The sequence below is a fragment of the Rutidosis leptorrhynchoides genome, chromosome 9 (assembly GCF_046630445.1).
Source record: "Rutidosis leptorrhynchoides isolate AG116_Rl617_1_P2 chromosome 9, CSIRO_AGI_Rlap_v1, whole genome shotgun sequence".
Classification (NCBI taxonomy): domain Eukaryota; kingdom Viridiplantae; phylum Streptophyta; class Magnoliopsida; order Asterales; family Asteraceae; genus Rutidosis; species Rutidosis leptorrhynchoides.
This window is the reverse complement of record NC_092341.1, coordinates 334,077,072-334,096,786: the sequence shown is the minus strand read 5'-3', so window position 1 is coordinate 334,096,786 and position 19,715 is coordinate 334,077,072. Positions and strand designations below refer to the sequence as shown.

Genomic DNA, 19,715 nt, shown 5'->3' with positions numbered 1-19,715 from the left:
AGAAATGATCTAGCTTCAAAGGATCTTGGATGGCTTGAAAGTTCTTGAAGTAGGATCATGACACAAAAACAAGTTCAAGTAAGATTTTTACTCGAATTAAGATAGTTTATAGTTATAGAAATTTAATCAAAGTTTGAATATGAATATTATCTTGAATAAGAAAGATAACCTACTGTATATAACAAAGGTTTCTTGATCTTAGATGATTACTTGGAATGGATTAGAAAGCTTGGAAGTAAATTAGTAAACTTGAAGGGATTTTTGAAGTGTTCTTGAAGTGTTCTTCCTATGATGATTATAGCTTGATTCTTGAAGTGATTTTTGATGAAGATGATGATTAACTACTGGAAAAATACGTTCATAATAGTGTGTGTGTGTTGAGAGAGAATTAGAAAGAGAATTGGAAGTGAAATGGAGTGAATGATGAGTGGTAATTGGTGAGTGGTGAGTGTGGTTAAAAGGAGTTCTAGTTAGTTGACTAGCTCATGGTAGAAGTTAAAATTGATTAGTCATACATGACATAATCAAGAGTGGAATCCCATGCTAGTTCCTATTGGTATATACCCATAGTAAGTACGTTTTGAAGCTGTGTATAATACGGGTAAGAATACGACTAGAATTCTTGATGAAAGAAAAGAATGGGAAAGTAACTGTAACCACTTTCGTTAAGTATGAGTGTTTTGATATATGTCTTGAAGTCTTCCAAAAGTATTTTAATACATCTAAATATACTACATGTATATACATTTTAACTGAGTCGTTAAGTCATCGTTAGTCGTTACATGTAAGTGTTGTTTTGAAACCTTTAAGTTAACGATCTCAATTAATGTTGTTAACCCATTGTTTATTATATCTAATGAGATGTTAAATTATTATATTATCATGATATTATGATATATTAATATATCTTAATATGATATATATATACATTTAAATGTCGTTACAACGATAATCGTTACATATATGTCTCGTTTCGAAATCCTTAAGTTAGTAGTCTTGTTTATATGTATATAACTCATTGTTAATATACTTATGGAGATACTTACTTATCATAATCTCATGTTAACCATATGTATATCCATATATATATCATCATGTCGTTTTTACAAGTTTTAACGTTCGTGAATCGCCGGTCAACTTGGGTGGTCAATTGTCTATATGAAACATATTTCAATTAATCAAGTCTTAACAAGTTTGATTGCTTAACATGTTGGAAACATTTAATCATGTAAATATCAATCTCAATTAATATATATAAACATGAAAAAGTTCGGGTCACTACATCATTTAATTGAAGAAAAAAAAAAATAACCCTATATACTAAATGGGGTCTTGATTTTTGTCGTTCCATCTACTCCAAAACGACAACAACAACTAAATTTATAAAACACCCCCTCAAGCTACGATAAATTTACAAATTTTACAGGGATAGAAAGTGTAAATTCAGCAATTAGTGTGTTTATTTATAACTTCTAAATGACATATAGTATTGAATGATTCGATATTCAAGTTCAAATCATTTAATTAGGAAAAAAAATTAAACCTATATACTAAATGGGATCCTGATTTTTGTCGTTCCATCTACTCCAAAACGACAACAACTACTAAATTTATAAAACACCCCATCAAGCTACGATAAATTTACAAATTTCACAAGGATAGAAAGTGTAAAAATATCATTTTATTAAAAAAATAAAGCTAACTCCACCCAAATTTCTAACGGGCCCTATTTTCCCGCTCGGTGCGAGTTAAATTCTTCCGACATTACCGTTAAAGTCGAAATAATTTTACGAACACAACGCAACTACCTACGCGCGAAACGGACTGTTTTTTAAAAACGCTAAGTATTTTCGGGCTACTTTTTATACATATACATACACGTATAATAAACAACTCAAACTAACCACCTCATACCGATGGTTCTGATCCCTTTTCTACGAGATTTTTCGAGCGTAAAAAACGCGTTATACATTACGTATAGTAGGTAGTAACCAAGTGTTTTCAAAAATACCCGTAGCAACGCGTTTTAAATTCTGTAAACAAATAACGCTACGCGAAACATGAATATGCAACCTGAAAGACCCCGCCGATCGCGCGGGATGGTATTTTTCTAGTTTTTAACCATTAAACATCTTAATCTATATAATATCTCATTTACATTATATCAAAAACACTTATTAAACAAACATGATATTTTTTTTTATTTACGCAAAATGTTAATAGCGTAATTTTACATTGTTCATATTGTTTCAAACACGTTTTTATCATTCGGAACTTTATTCTAAGCATTTGAATCGTTTAGATTATGAACCATTCAATCTTTAATCATTCAGTTTTATTAAACGGCCCTAACAAAATAACAATAAAAATACTTTCTTAATGATTAAGTAGGTGTATTATTACAAATAAATCTAAAAGTTATATTTCATGTGACTTTAACCCCTAACTTATAATTATGTGAGTTCGTTTAGAGGAACTTCAATGATAATATAATTTTTTATTAGCGATATTTATGAAGGGATAAAGATTTGTGTATGAATGCATGTATAAGAATATATTATGTTCCGGTAGATAATGTTTTACGTTAGGCTTTAGCCTTTAACATGTATCATTTTACGTTAATTGGACGAATTATTGCATAGGATACCTGAGCGCATCCTGGAGATTCCGTTTAACACAAGAAACCTAGTGTTGTTACAAGAGTGAGACGAATATCTCCATTACTAAGACCATTTGTACCGGTTGGTGGCATGGGTTGGGGGCGTGAGTTGCTTTTTGATGACTATGACGTGTGGGTTGTTTGTGTGAAGTAGTGATGGTGTGGGTTTATGGTGTGAGTTAGGAGTATTGTAATGATATGTTAAAATATAATTGGGTTAAGTATTAAAAGGAATGAAAATAATATTTTTAAATTAAATAAAAAATAAAAACTTGCAACAATGCAGTTGCTTCTTCCGTTGCAGGGCAACGCATGTCCATACAATGCCCCAATACACTATAAATTGGTGTTGCTTGCTTACCACATAGGATTGGCCACGACCCCCATTGAAACCGCTACAACTAATCTAAGTGCATCACACAGTATGTTACGTGACTAAACATTTTGCTAAGATTTGAAATTGGTTTGTTTGACCTTTTCCAAAAGTGTTTGACTTTAGCTATGATAGTAAGATTGTTTAATTTAGTTCTTCAATTCTGAATATTTGACTTTAATCATTTGATTTATTTATTTATTTTAATAATTCAATTCTTGTTCATGTTTTCAACTGTCCCCTGAGGTTCTCTTAGTAATCAATTAATTATTGTTTCATAGGCTCGTCATTTCTATATAGTGATGTATGAAGTTAACTAAACCAATAAAGTTTTCTTAGAGAAGTTTAACAAAATTTATAGGATTTAATAAATTATAAACTGAATCTTCAACTTTAAATAACTTGACTCTGTTTATTATACACCAGTTAGTCAATAATGTTGGATACTAATGTCACATTGGATCACTACATGTGAAATCAAAGCATCATAAGAAATTGTCTCAAAAGTGGCATATCCCTTCGCATAGAGAAAGTTCACGGTGTCACCAACCACTGAAACCTCTCTTACTTTCTTGCAGAGTCGTTTTATTGATTCGAAAGGCCCTATTCGAGACATAAAAAAGAGTCCCTGTAGACGTGAAATTCTTTTAGTAAACCTTTGTATCCGATCCGTTTTGCGAATCGAGTATTCTTAAAGTGACAACTTTCTTCGCAAATTTTCCAAATTCATCAACGACAAAAAATTAAATAATGGAGTATAAGATAATATGCGAAAATTTAAAGAAAACGAGATATAACATGGTTATATGTAATTAACTGTGATTACTTTAATCCACGGACCAAACTAGATAGTATATTATTGATAAAATTCGTGCATACAAGTTACGAGATACTCAGATTCATAGGGTCTATTTATAAGGTGAAACGAATCCAAATCGCAAAGAAACAAGGAGTCCAAATGGGAACCCAATTCTACCCGCGCAGGGCCTTTTTCACGTTCGCGAGCCTTCCAGGCCAAAAACACGTCATGATCGCGAACATAGCATCGAGGACAATCTCCAGTCGCGAGCCTGAACTTCCCTTTCACGAGTATAGCTAGCTCGCGTCAGCAACATTCTTTCCCTATCGCGAGATTTGATGCAGCAACAACACTTCATTTTCTTGTTCCTTTGTTTGATATTGTTCACTATCCAACATTACTTTGACCCCTCAATTTTACTGTTCAAGTTTCATCATTGATTATTGATGTGTGTTTCTAAGATATCATAATTAGTACTATACGGAAAATGATGCACACACATAACAAATATACATAGAATGTATTTTAATGAAATGGTCTATTCGTTATGTACATGTAACCTAGGATTGATATAAACTTAACTTATTGGTAGCTATATAACTTGTTAGTTCGATCAACCGACATCTTGGCCCGCGGGATTTCCTTTTTTTCCTTCGTTTACTCTTCTTTTTCATCCATTCGCTTGGCTATCGTTGCTGCCATCTTTCTTGGTCGTTAATCCCCTGCGATGAAAATAGACAGCTAGTGAGGGTGGTTATCCACATTCACTCTGCAGGTTTTTGGTTTGGTTGGGTGGTGTGCATGACCGATTTCGTGGGGTTCTTTTTCTTCTCCAAAAAGTCTCCGCAACGGCTGTCTTTTAATTTCTTCTCCGCACCGGTCGGTAGGCGGCGTTTGATGGTTGTTATACCATCATCTGATGTCAATTTGTTATGATTGGGTGAAAGTAAGAGGCTCTTCTTTGTTTATTAATGAATCTTAGTCGATTCCCTTTTTTGGCGTGATTTGGTCACCAGAGTTCTCTTAGTGGGTGTAAGTTGCATCTTGGACAGTTTGTTTTCCGGTTTTCAATCCTCGGCTTCGGTCGACTACTTATGCTCAAATGTTTTTTCATGAGTTTGTGGTTAGTTTCTTGACGTGGGTTATTAGTTTAAAGATAATGGTAGGTGTATGAGGTGATGGTTCAAAGGTTTCCCAGATTTAAGATTTTGGTTTTCAACAGAAAGAGTGGGGTGGTTTTTTATTTCAAGGGTGACATTTTTTTTCTTTCACATAGGTATATGTTCCCGCTCTGATTTTCCTTCTTGTCCGGTGTTGATTCGTTTTAGCTCCATTTTTGTCGCGTTCCGCCTTGTAATCATGCTCTTCTTCATGGACGCTACCTGTTTTCTGGGTTGAGTTTCGTGGCGTCGTGGTTCTACTTTTGATTGTGGCTCATGAGTTTCAAGGATGCTTTTTTGGTATCCATTAGTTAGTTTCAATCGCGGCGGCGCCATTCAAGCTTTGACCGGATTCACTTCTCCGAGTTTGTTCTTGATGGTTTTTTTCATGGCTCTTTGTTTGGACGTTTTGGTTTGTTAGGTGTAGTTATGGTGACTTGTAGTTCAGGTTGATTGCAGTTTGCTGTAGTTGGTACTATTTGATTGTGTTCAGTTTTGGTTGTTCTCGAGCTTCTGATGACGTTTTGACGTCGATTTAAATAGGTCCATGATTTATGGAAGTTTCATTTGTAGTTTCAGAAGTTTGTGTTCAACAGGTGTTGTACCATTGCAATGTTGATGAGTAGTACTTGGGTGTAATTTGAATAATTTGAGTCAAACAAATTACAAGCTATCAATCATATTCGAGGTGTGTGTTAATATGTAACGTGTTTAGATCTTTTTCATATACTTTAATTTACTTTTTGATTTTCGCAGGAAAAGAAAAACTCTTTTAGCTCTTAACAAGGGTGGATCTAATATATTAATATTAGTAGTACGGACTATCAGTGAAATACGTGTACGATGTAATATTTTTTTTTGTTCCAAATAGGGGAGGTGATACTTAACACACTAGTTTTTGATAAATACACACATAATTTACTAATATTACAATAATAGTGGTTCAACTCTTAAATTTATATAACTACTATTATTGTAAGTAAGGACATATTAGTAAATTAAGTGTGTATATATCAAAAAACTAAAGTAGTGTGTTAAATATAACCTCACCTCCCCTCCCCTATAGATAGTGATACAATTGATAGTGTATTATTTTTAAGTGACATTTAGGGTGCGTTTGTTTGCCTCTTAATGGAATGATTCAGCGCTGAATGCTGAATCATTCAGCATTCAGTGTGTTTGTTTCTGACCTCTGAATGACATATGATGTCGAATGGTTCAGAATTCAGTGCTGAACCATTCAGAGTTGAAACACTCTCTTAACCATTAAGAGTTTAATTTTTCTGTAATATTCTTTTTAAATCATATCCAAAACGTTTAATCAACAAGTATATTGTATTTTTTATTCACGAAACACGTTAGTAAGTTAATGTTACTTAATTCATATTCTTCATTTAAAACGATTATCAAACAGATTATTTTCATTCAGAATAAATTATACTTATAAGGTTTCAAGTTCTGAACCATTCAGCTCACCTTAATCCTTGCTAAATCTGTATGTAAGTGGATCAAAGTGTGACTTTGTACTACGCACCACACAACAATGGCAACTCTCCCACGCTTCATCCCTTCCCATTCCTCACTCATCAACCATCGCCGGCAACTATTCACAGTCCGTCGCCACCGCGGTCACCTATCTACGACCATCACGTCTCCGTCACTCCGTCAACAACAACAACTTCACCAAACTCTAATCACCACAATTAAACCTAACTTCATTACCGCAGCTTACATTTCCGGTCCAGCATCAGATGCAATCGTCGCAAACGATGATCCGAAAATTGATGAAATCGGTTCCGGTACTGAACCGGTTCAGCAGTTTAATGCTATAAGTTTAGGCCTATTATTGAAGCATCTGTCTCGCCATAAATTGAGAGTTGCTGCATCAATCGTTAGTCTCGTTTGTTGTACTACTTGTACTCTTTCAATGCCTATTCTATCCGGTAATTGATTTCACTAATTAATATTACAGTATTTTTTTTTATTTTTATTTTTATTTTTTTGATTTTGTGCTAGAGATAAAAGCATTTCATAAAATAGAAATTATATCTAATTTTTCTGTAGTATGAATGAATTAGAAATCATATCTATTACTTTTGATGAACTAGAAATCAAATTATATCTATTGACACTTAAGTATTCATTCTTTATATATCGTATGGCTGATTTTTAATAGCAGAGTTGTTTGGAGATTGGAAGTATGCTAATGCTAATTAGAATAACAATACGCGATAAGTTGGATACATTTCTGTGCACTCACTTGTTTTACGAATACAGTTTAGTTACATAACTATATGTGGATATGGTTTCAATAAGTTATCATATATGTTAATTTTGTCTATTTCGTAGATTAGAAATGATATGTAATAACAGTTTAACACTGCAGTACGCACTCTAATCCACAGATATAGTTCAGTTCCGTAATTAAGGGAGCGTTAACAATTAGCTTACATCATGAATTCAAAAGTTAACATTAACATTGTTCGAATTGAGGAAAATGCTCAAAGGGCAATATAATTTGGCGTAGTTAGTTTAAAAATTGATTTATGGTGGATTTAATCTAGTAACAATTGTATTGTTAATGACTACCTTGTGGTACTTGTAGGAAGGTTTTTTGAGGTACTAATTGGTGCACGAGCTGAGCCATTATGGCAGCTTCTAAGCAAGGTTGCAGTTCTATATACATTGGAGCCAATCTTTACAGTTATCTTTGTGGTTAATATGAACACGATATGGGAGAAGGTGATGTCGAGCTTAAGAGCTCAAATTTTTGGAAGTGTGTTGATTCACAAGGTAATACCAACATTTCATATCTTTTATGTATTTATCAGATAGTTATTTGATGTTTAGGGGCTAAAGCCACCTGGAGTTGATTGTTTGTGTGATTTTTTAAATTATGCAAAGGTTATTATAAGTAATGTAACTGGCTAACTGCTAACTTTTAAATCCGTATGCAACGTTTTTACAAATTGTTTGAAATTTTACTTTTTTGGATCCATCGAATTCAGACACATTTTCTCTAAATCACATTACATAAAGGATGTTTCATGGTTAACAATTCACCTGCTCATCTAAAAGTGGTATCCTGAAACATGTAACCTATATTTCCGTTTGTATTGTTCTATAAATTGGACACATATCTTGCAAGCTTTAATACTTTTATCTCTTTTCTGCAGGTCGAGTTTTTTGACAAATACAAGGTATGGCTGCACTTTCATTTTTTACAATCTGGTGCTGAATAAGCTTTTTATCCAATATAGTTTGTTAATTACGTATGATAGGAATATTATGAAGCATGTAAGACCTTTTAACTCTTCAAGCCAAAAAAGCCAAATGATTCAGTAACTGATACGTTACTAAGCAATACCAATCTGATTCTACAAATTTCAATTCAGAAAATTTTGAAATTGTAATGGAGATTAGCCAGTTAGGCGCATAATATTATTTATCATAGTTATCAAGTTGATATTTGTCCTTTGTTGCTTATAGGTTGGGGAACTCACTGCTTTATTGACATCTGATTTGGGTTCGTTCAAAAACATTGTTAGCGAGAATATATCAAGAGATCGTGGTTTCAGGGCACTAACCGAGGCAAGCAACTCTTCACTAAGCAAAAGTGAGCTTATGCTTATTTCTATCCCTTTTTCTCAATGAGAAGAAAGTGAGACTTTTTTTATAGAAAAGGAAATAAAACCTTCATGAAAAACAAGTATGGCTTACTTATATCTGCTTTTAGTTATTTTACTACTTAAAAGACAATACAATATTTAACCACAAATATTAACACACACACACACACACACACACACACACAAGCTATTCCAGTTAAGACTTGAAAGTTGAACACACAACCTTGTTATTATCAGACAAAGTACTTGTTGGTGTTAACTGTTAAGTCACTACAGTTAATTATTTTTTGAGAGTAACCATTTATAACAAGGTAAGAGATCACATAAATTTTGTACACATGCTGTAAATATTAGTATATCCAGTATGCTGTAGGTTGTTACAAAAATTATATAAATTTTGTACAAAGGTCCTACATATTACATCAAGTATGCTATATTATTTTGATATGATGTTCTTTTAGTCTTGTATATGACTTTCATCGTCTTTGCAGGTTGTTGGGACAATGTGCTTGCTGTTTGTGTTGGCCCCCCAACTTGCACCCATTTTGGGTGTACTCATGCTTGCAGTTTCTACTTTAGTTGGTAAGTTATCGATATCACTTATTTTCTTCTGTGTCTGAACATTTTTAATGATGTGTGTAGGCGTATAGTTCAATGGCGGATCTAGGTATGTGAGAGCGGGTATGCACTAGGTGACACACTTATAATGTTTACTGGGTCAGGTTTCGGGTACTTAGTTATACTTGACTTTATTGAGTTAAATACTCCGTAGTTTTTACTAGGTAAATGAAAACTAAACTAAATTGTCTTCATATTGTACCAAACCAATTATGTACATCGAGCTCGGTTTGACTGGAAATATCAAGCTTATAATCCTAATTTAATCTCTCAACCCTAATCATTGAAAAATGTACATGCAATTCGTAAATACCTAAAACTTATTGAAACACATGATTAGGGTCCTTTAAATAGTTACTTCACAAGAAACAAATTAGTAGAATTTTTTTCTTCTATTAGTTGGAGGGTTCATTTAAAATCTTTGTGGGATGAACTTTATTTAGTTGGATTCTTGATGCAATCCAAAACATCATATAACAAAACAAAAAGGGATGGAAAATTTTAATATAAAAAGACAGAAAAATGAAGATAAAAAGTAACTTCAAGTTTTTCTCAAGGACATCACTCATCAGTGATTCATAAACTTCATTCCTAAAACTCCCTCATACTAACAAAACCTTTTAATTAAAGTAATTTAATATCTTTTTATTGGCATTTCATTATCCTATATGTTGTCTAATAATAAAGTCACAATAGTTAAAAGTCATATATTACTTCAGCTACGACTTGATACCTTAATCATCTTGGGAGGAATGGTCAAACAGAGCTTTGAGTCATGCATTCTCCATCGTAATTACACCTTAATGTTTAACTTTTATGTAATTCATGTTTTGTTTTTAATGGATATAGTTGTTGTCACTTTGTTTACTTTGAGTTTGAGTTAATGTAATACTGCAAAGAGAAAATGTACCTAATAAAAAGGAAATCTTTGTAATTGGTAAATACGGAGTATCTTATTAAATCTCCCTTAAGTACCATGCTTTTTACCGGACATTATCCTTGGTAGAAGTGTTTTGAGCATAGTCTACTATTGCCAAAAGTCCTTTAACGTGAGTAAATAAAGAAATCATGTGGACCAAATCTGAAATTGTCAATGGTCTGTAAGGATCGACATGTACAAATCGAGAACGTTGTATGAAGCGTGATATTAGTTATTATACCAAAAAAAGGAAACTTAAGAATTTTCATTGGACACGACAAATTAAAAGTTATATATATATATATATATATATATATATATATATATATATATAGGGAGAGGATCCAATGAAGTGTGAGAACTCTAGGAACTCCAAAATACACCCAAATACACTAAAATTCGAGCAAAAAAGGGGAAATTCGAGCAAAAAAAGGGAAGTCGAGCAAAAATTAAAAACACGGCCGAACAAAAAAATCATAGTCGAGCAAAATTTTATTTATTTATTTTTTTTTTGTTCTAATACCAAAATGTAGAACACAAATTGTTCGAATATCGCATTTTTTGTTCGAATATCAACGTGTTCTACATATTTTTGTTCGACTATCAAAATGTAGAACACAAATTGTTCGCCCGCCTTTTTTATTGTTCGAATATCACATTTTTTGCTCGAATAGCACGTTTTTTGTTCGCCCGTGTCCATTTTTGCTCGAATTTCACCTTTTTTGCTCGAATTTCAGTGTATTTTTGAGTTCTCAGGGTTCTCACACAAAAAAAGTTCTCATTTGATCCCTCTACTATATATATATATATATATATATATATATATATATATATATATATATATATATATATATATATATATCCAACCTTTACCGCCGCAACCTCGGAACTCTCCCCCTTATTGGGTCCAGGATCAGGGAGATTTCGATACAAGGCTCCAGGATCAACTCATCATGCCAGGGGTGCGCCCATTGCGCCGTCCACCACATCGGGGCCATAGCCTAGCTCTGATACCTGTTGTTAAGGATCGCATAGCGCAAACACAATGTCCTGCAATATAAGCCCAAGAGTCCATCCTTTTCTAAAACCAATTGGTGATAGAGGGACTTCCCCTTAGACTTATATACATACATTTGTTTTGTCCCATTACCAATGTGGGACACGCACGCACGCACGCACGCACGCACGCGTATATATATATATATATATATATATATATATATATATATATATATATATATATATATATATATATATATATATATATATATTGTGTGTGTATGCTATCTTGTGTTAATACAACTTTCTTGGAAGTTGGTGAAATTCAATTGAATCAATTATATCATGGCACTTGGTTCATATTGAGATCTTAAGTGTATGTTATAATGTGTATATCCAGCTGTATACAAGAGATCAACTGTGAAAGTGTTTAAAGCCTACGGGTTGACCCAAGCTTTAATAGCTGATTGCATAACTGAAACTTTTTCTGCGATCCGTACTGTGAGTTTTTATTTTATTTTATTTTATTTTTCTAAACCCTTTATAAATTGCTTTCTGGATGGTTCAAGTGCTACCACAATTATAATTATAACAATGTCTCTGAGTTATTGTTTACCAATACGAGCCAATGAGGTGAACCTCATATCCCAATTAATACTATATATTGCTGTATGGCAGGTAAGGTCATTTGGTGGAGAAAAACGTCAAATGTTAACGTTCGGTAATCAGGTTAGAATGTTAATTATCAGACCGTATGTGCCTGATATTTTTCCAAATTTCTGATATTAGATTATTGTTATGATCAGGTTCTTGATTATCAGAAAAGTGGCATTAAACTTGGAGTTTTTAAGTCTATTAATGAATCAATAACTAGAGTTGCAGTTTATGTATCTTTGCTCGCCCTTTACATTCTTGGAGGAAGCAAAGTTCAGGCAGTAAGTCACGTATCTCATTTCCGTATAAATCTTATCTTATTTTATGTGGTAATTAGGCAAATTGGGTAGTAATTCAAAACGGGGTTGTGTCAAAAGATCTAATTTTTGGTATGGCTAACACTTATATCCAAAAAGTTCACTTTTTTAAACTGATTATTGTGTCAAATATGATTATGATAATTAAATTTTTTACTAAGTAAATTCCTTCCATTTCAGGGTGAGCTCTCAGTTGGAACCGTTGCTTCTTTTATAGGATACACTTTCACTTTAACTTTCGCTGTGAGTATTCTTTTTTGTTTTCCTTTTATCGTTCAGTATAATATAAAATAAATTAAAATAAATATAATCTTTCATTTTCGGCTGAAATATGTGTATTTATTAGGTTCAAGGACTGGTTAACACATTTGGGGATTTAAGGGGGGCTTTTGCTGCTACAGAGAGAATTAATTCTATCTTGTCTGACTCAGAAATTGATCAATCACTAGCTTATGGTTTAGAGAAAGGCATTAAGCAACAAGTAGAAACATATAATAATTTGAAAATGTTTTTCATTAATGACCCCGATGATAAAAGACGGTCTCAGAACATGAGATATATGTCATCTTTAACAGCTGCTAGCACTGTTTGTAGTCTCGCTAATTCGGGTGATACATGTCTTGAAGGTATGTACTATCAATACTCTTGATACACTTTAAATTTTAAATCAAGATCCCAAATGTATATTTACATATTACCACTACTTATAATAATTTTTCTAGTGCATATAGGTATTAGTTTTAACCCAGACAAAATTACACGGATAGCCCCTGCGGTTTGTATTGATCTGCAGATATAGTCCCAAAACTTTTTTTGGCATTGGTAGTTCTCATTGTTTGCATTTTTTTTGCGTGGATAGTCCCTCCATCTGACTAATTTTGTTCGTTAGTTATTATACTTGCAGAAACGCGAGGGCAAATTTGTCATTTTAGTTTTCCCCTTTGTATTTGACGTGTTCAATCCCTGTATTTCATCATTTTCAAAAGCCTAGGGACTTCAACTTTCACTCCCGTCTTTCAATTCCCTCGCGTGTTCTGCACATGTCACGAGTTAACGAAAATAATCAACGATCGGGAGGGACTAACCGTGAAAAAATTGCAAACCATGAGGACTACCAATGATAAAAAGTTTAGGGACCTATATCTTCGAATTTGTACAAACCACGGGGGCTATCCGCGTAATTTTGTTTTTCAACCCATTAACTAAAGTGGGTAGATTGTGGTTGTGTTATCATCGCAAAAAGGGTCAACGGGTAGCTGGTCAAATGGATCAAAAGTCGTCTAGAGTGTATTTAAAATGAATAGAACCTATTAAATCATTTAATGCAAACAATGGACCGTCATTGTACTAGACCTTTACAATCATATTTGGTACACTATTCATCCATGAAAAAAATCTAAATGTTCGTGAAAGAAGAGTTAGCCGGTCAACCTTTTCGTTTCATGTACCAAAAAGTACACGTTATGGCCCATTACCTGACCTAATCGATTGCCCAGTTTGATCTTTCACTTTATTTGTAACGAGCTACTTTTATGCTGTTCTTCAGACGTGCACTTCTCGTATCCCTTGAGGCCGGATGTAGCCGTCCTAAGTGGTCTTGATTTGACCCTGAAATGTGGAACGGTTACGGCTCTAGTGGGCTCAAGTGGGGCCGGAAAGAGTACTATTGTACAGCTTTTGGCTCGGTTTTATGAGGTATGTATCAAAGAATTATGCTTGCGATTGTGATCATCACTTAGTAGTGCAGATTAATCATTAGTTAATCTTTATTGTAGCCGACTCAAGGGAGGATAACAGTTGCTGGGGAGGATTTAAGAACATTTGATAAGAGTGAATGGGCCCGCGTGGTCTCCATTGTCAATCAAGTATGCTTGTAGTATAATTGTGAAGTTCATCCTTATTTAACTATATATATATATATCCGATTAAGGTGATTTGAAAAGATGAATTTGGACAGGAACCTGTTCTTTTTTCTGTCTCAGTAGGAGAAAACATTGCATATGGGCTCCCTGATGAAAATGTATCTAGGGATGATGTCATTGCAGCCGCCAAAGCTGCTAATGCTCATGACTTTATAATATCACTCCCCGAGGTTCGTTCTCAAAATCCACCAATTAATAGTTTTTAATATTTTTATTATTTGATTTGATTTTTTCAGTATGTTTGCATAATTAATGTTGTTCAATTACAGGGTTATGATACACTTGTTGGTGAAAGAGGCGGTTTACTAAGCGGGGGTCAAAGACAGGTAACATGTAATTACAAGTTATAATTACTAATGTAATCTTCTTTAATTATTATACAAGTATCTGAGTGAGAAAGTAACCCGTTCTGAATATTTAAACCATCTTGCAGAGAGTTGCTATTGCACGGGCTCTGCTAAAAAACGCACCTATATTGATACTGGACGAGGTAATTTTTTTTATAAGCATAAAGAAAAAGATACTGTAATAACGTACATGCAAAAGTGACCTGACTTTGATGTTGATTCAGGCCACAAGTGCTTTAGATACAATGAGTGAGCGGTTAGTTCAAGAAGCTCTTAATCATTTAATGAAGGGAAGAACAACATTGGTGATTGCACACAGATTAAGCACGGTTCAAAATGCAGATCAGATTGCTTTGTGTTCTGAGGGCAAAATTGCAGAGCTAGGCACTCATGCAGAGTTGCTGGCTAAAAAGGGCCAGTATGAGTCTCTTGTTGGGACTCAAAGACTTGCATTCGAGTGACAGACAACAACATACCACTAAAATAGTTTGAACATTCGTTGTACAATTTTATTTTATTTACAAGAATATTATTAACGTATAAACTATGATCATTGAACTATATCTATCTCAAATTTTAGAACGGTGGCAAAGGCAAGCCCAAGAACTTCCTTGTTACAGTCGTTAATGATGGGATATAAAGTGTTTTAAAATCAAAGTCAACCGATGTCACACCATTGTATTAAAAATCAGGATATCTTGATATTACAAGTTTGCAAGCTTCTAGTGTCTTGAATTTTACACTATATATCTGCTTTTGGCTTGTTTTCTTAGATTTTACCTGTAATGGATATGGATGGTTCTTGGTTGTAAGAGGAAGATGAGACTGTTGTTCTAGTTAGAATTTGAGTTATGGTTGAATATGAAAAATTTGGTGGTTTGTTGATGGGGATTTTGAATTTAATTTGACTTAAACCTAAAACTAAACTATCCAAGAAAGTAAGAATAAACTAATTGCTCAACTATTTTTATATATGGTAAATTTTTTTCGTTGTGAATTTTTAGCCTTCCACGAAAACCTTCACAAACTTTTGCAATATGGTTTGGGAAAATTGCACCTGCCTATATTAGCAGCAGCAACAACAACAACAACAATAATATTTTGCCTTGAAAAGGAAAAAAAAAAACCTCACTGGATTAGGGATATAGTTGTGTTTTTAACCACTGTATATGATCCAGCCAGAAATGTTGAAAGCTTAGATTGTATTACAATGACTAAGGCTATGAATGGTGAAAAAGATTCAATTACAATGCCATCGATTGAAGTGGCGACAACGAGTCTTGTTTAAATTTACTCGGTTTTAAAGAAGTTGATAAATGTTTCGTATATTCATTGGATCAGAGCACAGTAAAAGAAGAATTGTAACATGTAGCACGTCAAGCTGGTGTTGAAAACATTCTTTTAATTTACTATTTACTATTTACATATGTAATAATAAAATGTAATGAAGCAACCATCATAATTGCATATCGATACTTGTTGTTGAGAGATCTTCTTGCTGCAACCATCTGTCAACCAGCCGAGCAGCAACTATTCTCAAAATGCTCCATTGGTATCAATGGAGGACAAGAGTACTTCTTGGCTACGCGAAAGTGCTGTTTCACATGTGAAATGAAACAGCAACCAAATCATCAATTCTCAAATTACGATTAGCATATAACCGGTTAACTTTTTTTCATGTTAAAATGTAAGCACCTCACCTCTGGTTTACTATAAATGTTTCTGATTGCTGACAAATTGGGATTTGGGGGTTGAGTAACAAGTGTGTGCAAAGCTTTTACGCACTCGTACAAATCTGATGGTTGGTACAGACTAAAACGCGTAAAGGTCGAATTCTGTTAAATGAATTTACAATCAATCCAACAAACTTTAATAAAAACACAAGAATAAAAAGCAAGATTAAAAAAAAAAAAAAAAAGATATATCCAGAAATAGATACCCAAGGTTTCTGTGATGGAGAAAGCATAAATCTTGCTAAAAAAATAGCAGATGCGGCAACAACAGAAGGAGCATAGCACAACATACCATAATCCATAAGAGATAACTCACTTATGTAGCTTGCCAAACTCACAAAACTAGCCTGTTGTTGACATAGTAAACTAACTCAATTACAAAAACCAAATATAATAAAGTTAAGTGGCAAGTTTTTTTTATATAGTATAATAATTGAAATACACAACCTAAAAGAAGTGAAGTCATCATTACCTCCTCGTTTATATGTTGAGCAACGATAACTAATCTTTCCAAAAAACAACCAACAGTTGGGGCCCACAATTCAAACTCCAAGATATTCATAACCGATACTTCCATTTGTAGTAGCTACAATAGTCAAGAAAATCACTTAAAAAGCCTTCACTAAAGACTTATAAATAGCCTAATTTACTACATTAACTGGAGACACACCTCATCTACCGAGTATCTGCCTTTAGTCTTGTCGCACAAGACTTCCACCTTGGCTGGCCATGTGTCCTCATATTTTCTGAAAATATGTTTAGAACCGATCATCTTTTGATTGTGACATGATGCGAATATATAAATAATCCATTATTATAGGAGAGAATGTAATAAATGTCTTACGAAGCTATCATCAAGCATGTGGCACCAAGCAACTGAAATTTATTTCTACCTAATACAGTGCCGGAAAGGTAAAGGTCCATGTAGTAAATTGCCAAATACAATGTATCCTTAGAAAGCTTTAAAGACCCACCAACCTATAGCACACCATTTTACATTAGTAAATGTATGTATATATGTATTAAAAAGATAGAGATGAGAAAATTACCAATATTATAATAATTAATAATTAAAAAAAAAAAAAACAGAAACACTTAAATCATGTGGAACACGTAGGTCAACTTTTTTTCTTTTACCAGAACAAGCCAATCTACTATGCATTCATGCATGTACGGTTTTGCATAGTCCTGCACCTTGTCCATGTAATCAACTCTAATCCTTTTCTTTGCTTGAAAAACCAGCAAACAATTAAAACCACCCGAAACAGAATTAGTCAAGTACAAAATTTAATTCCAATATAGGAGTATTACACAAAAATGAAAACTGCACCTCAATAGCTCTAAGACTCAGGTAATCGTCAAAAGGCGAAATTTCACACGAATGTGGATCCATGGAATCATAATCCAGATTTAAATTCTTCTCGCCACTCTCAGTCAGCAAATATAACTTATCTCTGCTTGCTGGCAAGGTAGAATTCGCACGTTGAGTAGCAAGTGCGAGTAGAGCTTTTATACACTGAGACAAATCTGATGGTTGGTACTGAGTAAAACGCCTTAAAGTCGAATCCTGTTGTTGAATTTAAAAATCAATTCAAGCTTTTTAACATAATAAACACAACAATTGATTGACTAAAAGAAAGAATATCCATAATTAAGTACCCAAGGTTTCTGTGATGGGAAAAGCAAATACCTAGCAATGAAAATAGCATATGCGGCAACAACAGAAGGATCATAACGCAGCATATCATATATTCCATTAAAGATAACTCACAAATGTAGCTCGCCACATACTCTAAAGGACCCTGTTCACATAGTAAAAACAATATCTTAACTAAATGAACTACAAAAACCAAACATAATAAAGTTGAGGTGGGTTAGATAACGGGTCCAAACGAAAATGACCGTTAGATCCATCTCTACTTAAAAGCAGTTTGACGACACGACCTAAAAGAAGTTAGCATTAACCTATAGTACCTCGTTTACACCTTCAACACAACGAACAAATCTACTCAAAAAACATGTAACGGTTAGGGCCATCAATTCAAGCTTCCAGATATTCGGAACCGCTAATTCCATTTGCAATAGCTGCAACAGTCAAAGTAAGTTTGACTGAACTTATTCAATTTTAATAAATCAATCAATCAATGATTCAATGATTGAAAGTAATAAGAGAGGGTAAAATTGAGATTTTAATACATTTAGGAGTTATTTTTTTTTGCAATTGGACAAGTATTTCCTTGTCTGTAATGTAGATAAGGAAATTAACAATAATATAATCAAGCATCACCCCCAATTATTTGAAACATGTTGGTCAGTTTCGTACCTCAACAGGCCAATCTCTTACGACTGCACGCATGCGCGGATTAGCGTACTCGTGCACCTTGTCCATGTAATCAACTCTGGGCCTTTTCTCTGTAAATGTTCAAGAATAGAATAGAATTCGACACTTGAAAGATTAAGATAGCAAGACTTTGTTGCTAAAGATTAAAATAGCAAGACTTTGTTGCTAATTAGATTAGAATAAATAATGAAAGTGTAGAATATAAATAACTAGAAGATTGAGTGTATTATTTGAAGATTTGTTATCTTTTACAACTCTTGATTACAACTCCTATTTATAGGTTACAAAAAACTAACTTTCTTAACCTCTAAGAAAACTTAAGAGGTAAGTATCACGAATATCGATAATTACTTAACAATTAAGGATACTAAAATATCTAAGTATCCTTAATGGATAATAATACTTAATGGCTAAGTATTCTTAATAGTTAAGAATACTTAATAGCTAAGAATACTTAATAGTTAAGTTTTCTTAGTAACTAAGTTTTCTTAATAACTAAATTTTCTTAGTAACTAAGTTTACATAACATAAGATTAATGTCTAATAACAAGCTTAGATACGCTAACACTCCTCCTTAAGATTGTTGTTAGACATCATAAGCCGAATTTTCAATTGATCTAGCTTCATCCCCGTAAGAGACTTTGTAAGCATATCTGCCAATTGATCATCAGAGGTGCAAATATTTCAGCTAGACTTTTCCATTCTTCTCGGCTTCTCGAATAGTATAATATTTGATATTGATGTGTTTGTTTTTCCGTGTTGCACCGGATTCGCTGCTATAGCAATAGCAGACTTGTTATCACAATAGATTACTGTTGGACATTCTTGAGTTAGGTCCAAGTCGGACAGCACATTTCTCATCCAAACAGCATGATTAAGAGCATATGCGATTACTATATATTCTGCCTATGCAGTAGATTGTGCGACAATTCTTTGCTTCTTTAAGTTCCAGCAAAATGCACTTGAACTCCTCCTAAAATTATGATTCATCAAATGAGCGTCGATCTTAGAATACCAAGCCCTTGGTGCTTGTTTTAGACCATAGAGTGCGTTATATAGTCTATATACTTTTTCTTCTTGTCCAGCTACTTCAAAGCCTTGAGGTTGCTTTACATAAATCTCCTCCTCAAGTTCAGCATTCAAAAACGCAGATTTCACATCAAGATGATGAATTATCAAATTGCGTTGAGCAGCTAGAGCTATCAATAACTTGATCATGTCATGACGAGCAGCTGGAGCGAAAGT

The 19,715-nt window shown here is 33.5% G+C and overlaps 2 protein-coding genes across 2 annotated transcripts; one reads left to right on the top strand and one right to left on the bottom strand.

Annotated features, from left to right (window-relative positions):
- Positions 1–6,443: 6,443 nt before the first annotated feature.
- LOC139867630 (ABC transporter B family member 28) lies at positions 6,444–15,153 on the top strand. Its single transcript, XM_071855994.1, has 16 exons — positions 6,444–6,934; positions 7,597–7,784; positions 8,168–8,191; positions 8,481–8,582; positions 9,112–9,202; positions 11,557–11,657; positions 11,835–11,885; positions 11,963–12,091; positions 12,308–12,370; positions 12,474–12,753; positions 13,674–13,822; positions 13,903–13,992; positions 14,085–14,219; positions 14,319–14,375; positions 14,483–14,539; positions 14,621–15,153. The coding sequence occupies exons 1-16, from the start codon at positions 6,535–6,537 to the stop codon at positions 14,855–14,857; spliced, it is 2,154 nt and encodes a 717-aa protein (XP_071712095.1). The 5' UTR covers positions 6,444–6,534; the 3' UTR covers positions 14,858–15,153.
- Positions 15,154–15,803: 650 nt separating this feature from the next.
- LOC139869083 (cyclin-A1-4-like) lies at positions 15,804–18,518 on the bottom strand. The gene is made up of 12 exons (XM_071857411.1): positions 18,453–18,518; positions 18,104–18,214; positions 17,921–17,931; positions 17,789–17,819; positions 17,441–17,696; positions 17,267–17,358; positions 16,974–17,107; positions 16,800–16,875; positions 16,602–16,715; positions 16,336–16,476; positions 16,097–16,231; positions 15,804–15,991 (listed from the first exon to the last, which is right to left on the bottom strand). Exons 1-12 carry the CDS (start codon positions 18,516–18,518, stop codon positions 15,908–15,910), a joined length of 1,251 nt encoding a protein of 416 aa, XP_071713512.1. The 3' UTR covers positions 15,804–15,907.
- Between the last annotated feature and the right edge of the window lie 1,197 nt (positions 18,519–19,715).

Bases quoted from the DNA above. Each gene is read 5' to 3' on its own strand.
- LOC139869083 (XM_071857411.1), bottom strand. From the start codon at position 18,518: ATGGACAAGGTGCACGAGTACGCTAATCCGCGCATGCGTGCAGTCGTA. The intron at 17,697-17,788 runs GTACTTAATTAT...ATTCAACAACAG, and splicing joins TCCCATCACAGAAACCTTGG to GATTCGACTTTAAGGCGTTT. The intron at 16,716-16,799 runs GTGTGTCTCCAG...TGACTATTGTAG, and splicing joins GCAGATACTCGGTAGATGAG to CTACTACAAATGGAAGTATC.
- LOC139867630 (XM_071855994.1), top strand. From the start codon at position 6,535: ATGGCAACTCTCCCACGCTTCATCCCTTCCCATTCCTCACTCATCAAC. The intron at 9,203-11,556 runs GTAAGTTATCGA...GTGTATATCCAG, and splicing joins TGCAGTTTCTACTTTAGTTG to CTGTATACAAGAGATCAACT. The intron at 13,823-13,902 runs GTATGTATCAAA...TCTTTATTGTAG, and splicing joins TTTTGGCTCGGTTTTATGAG to CCGACTCAAGGGAGGATAAC.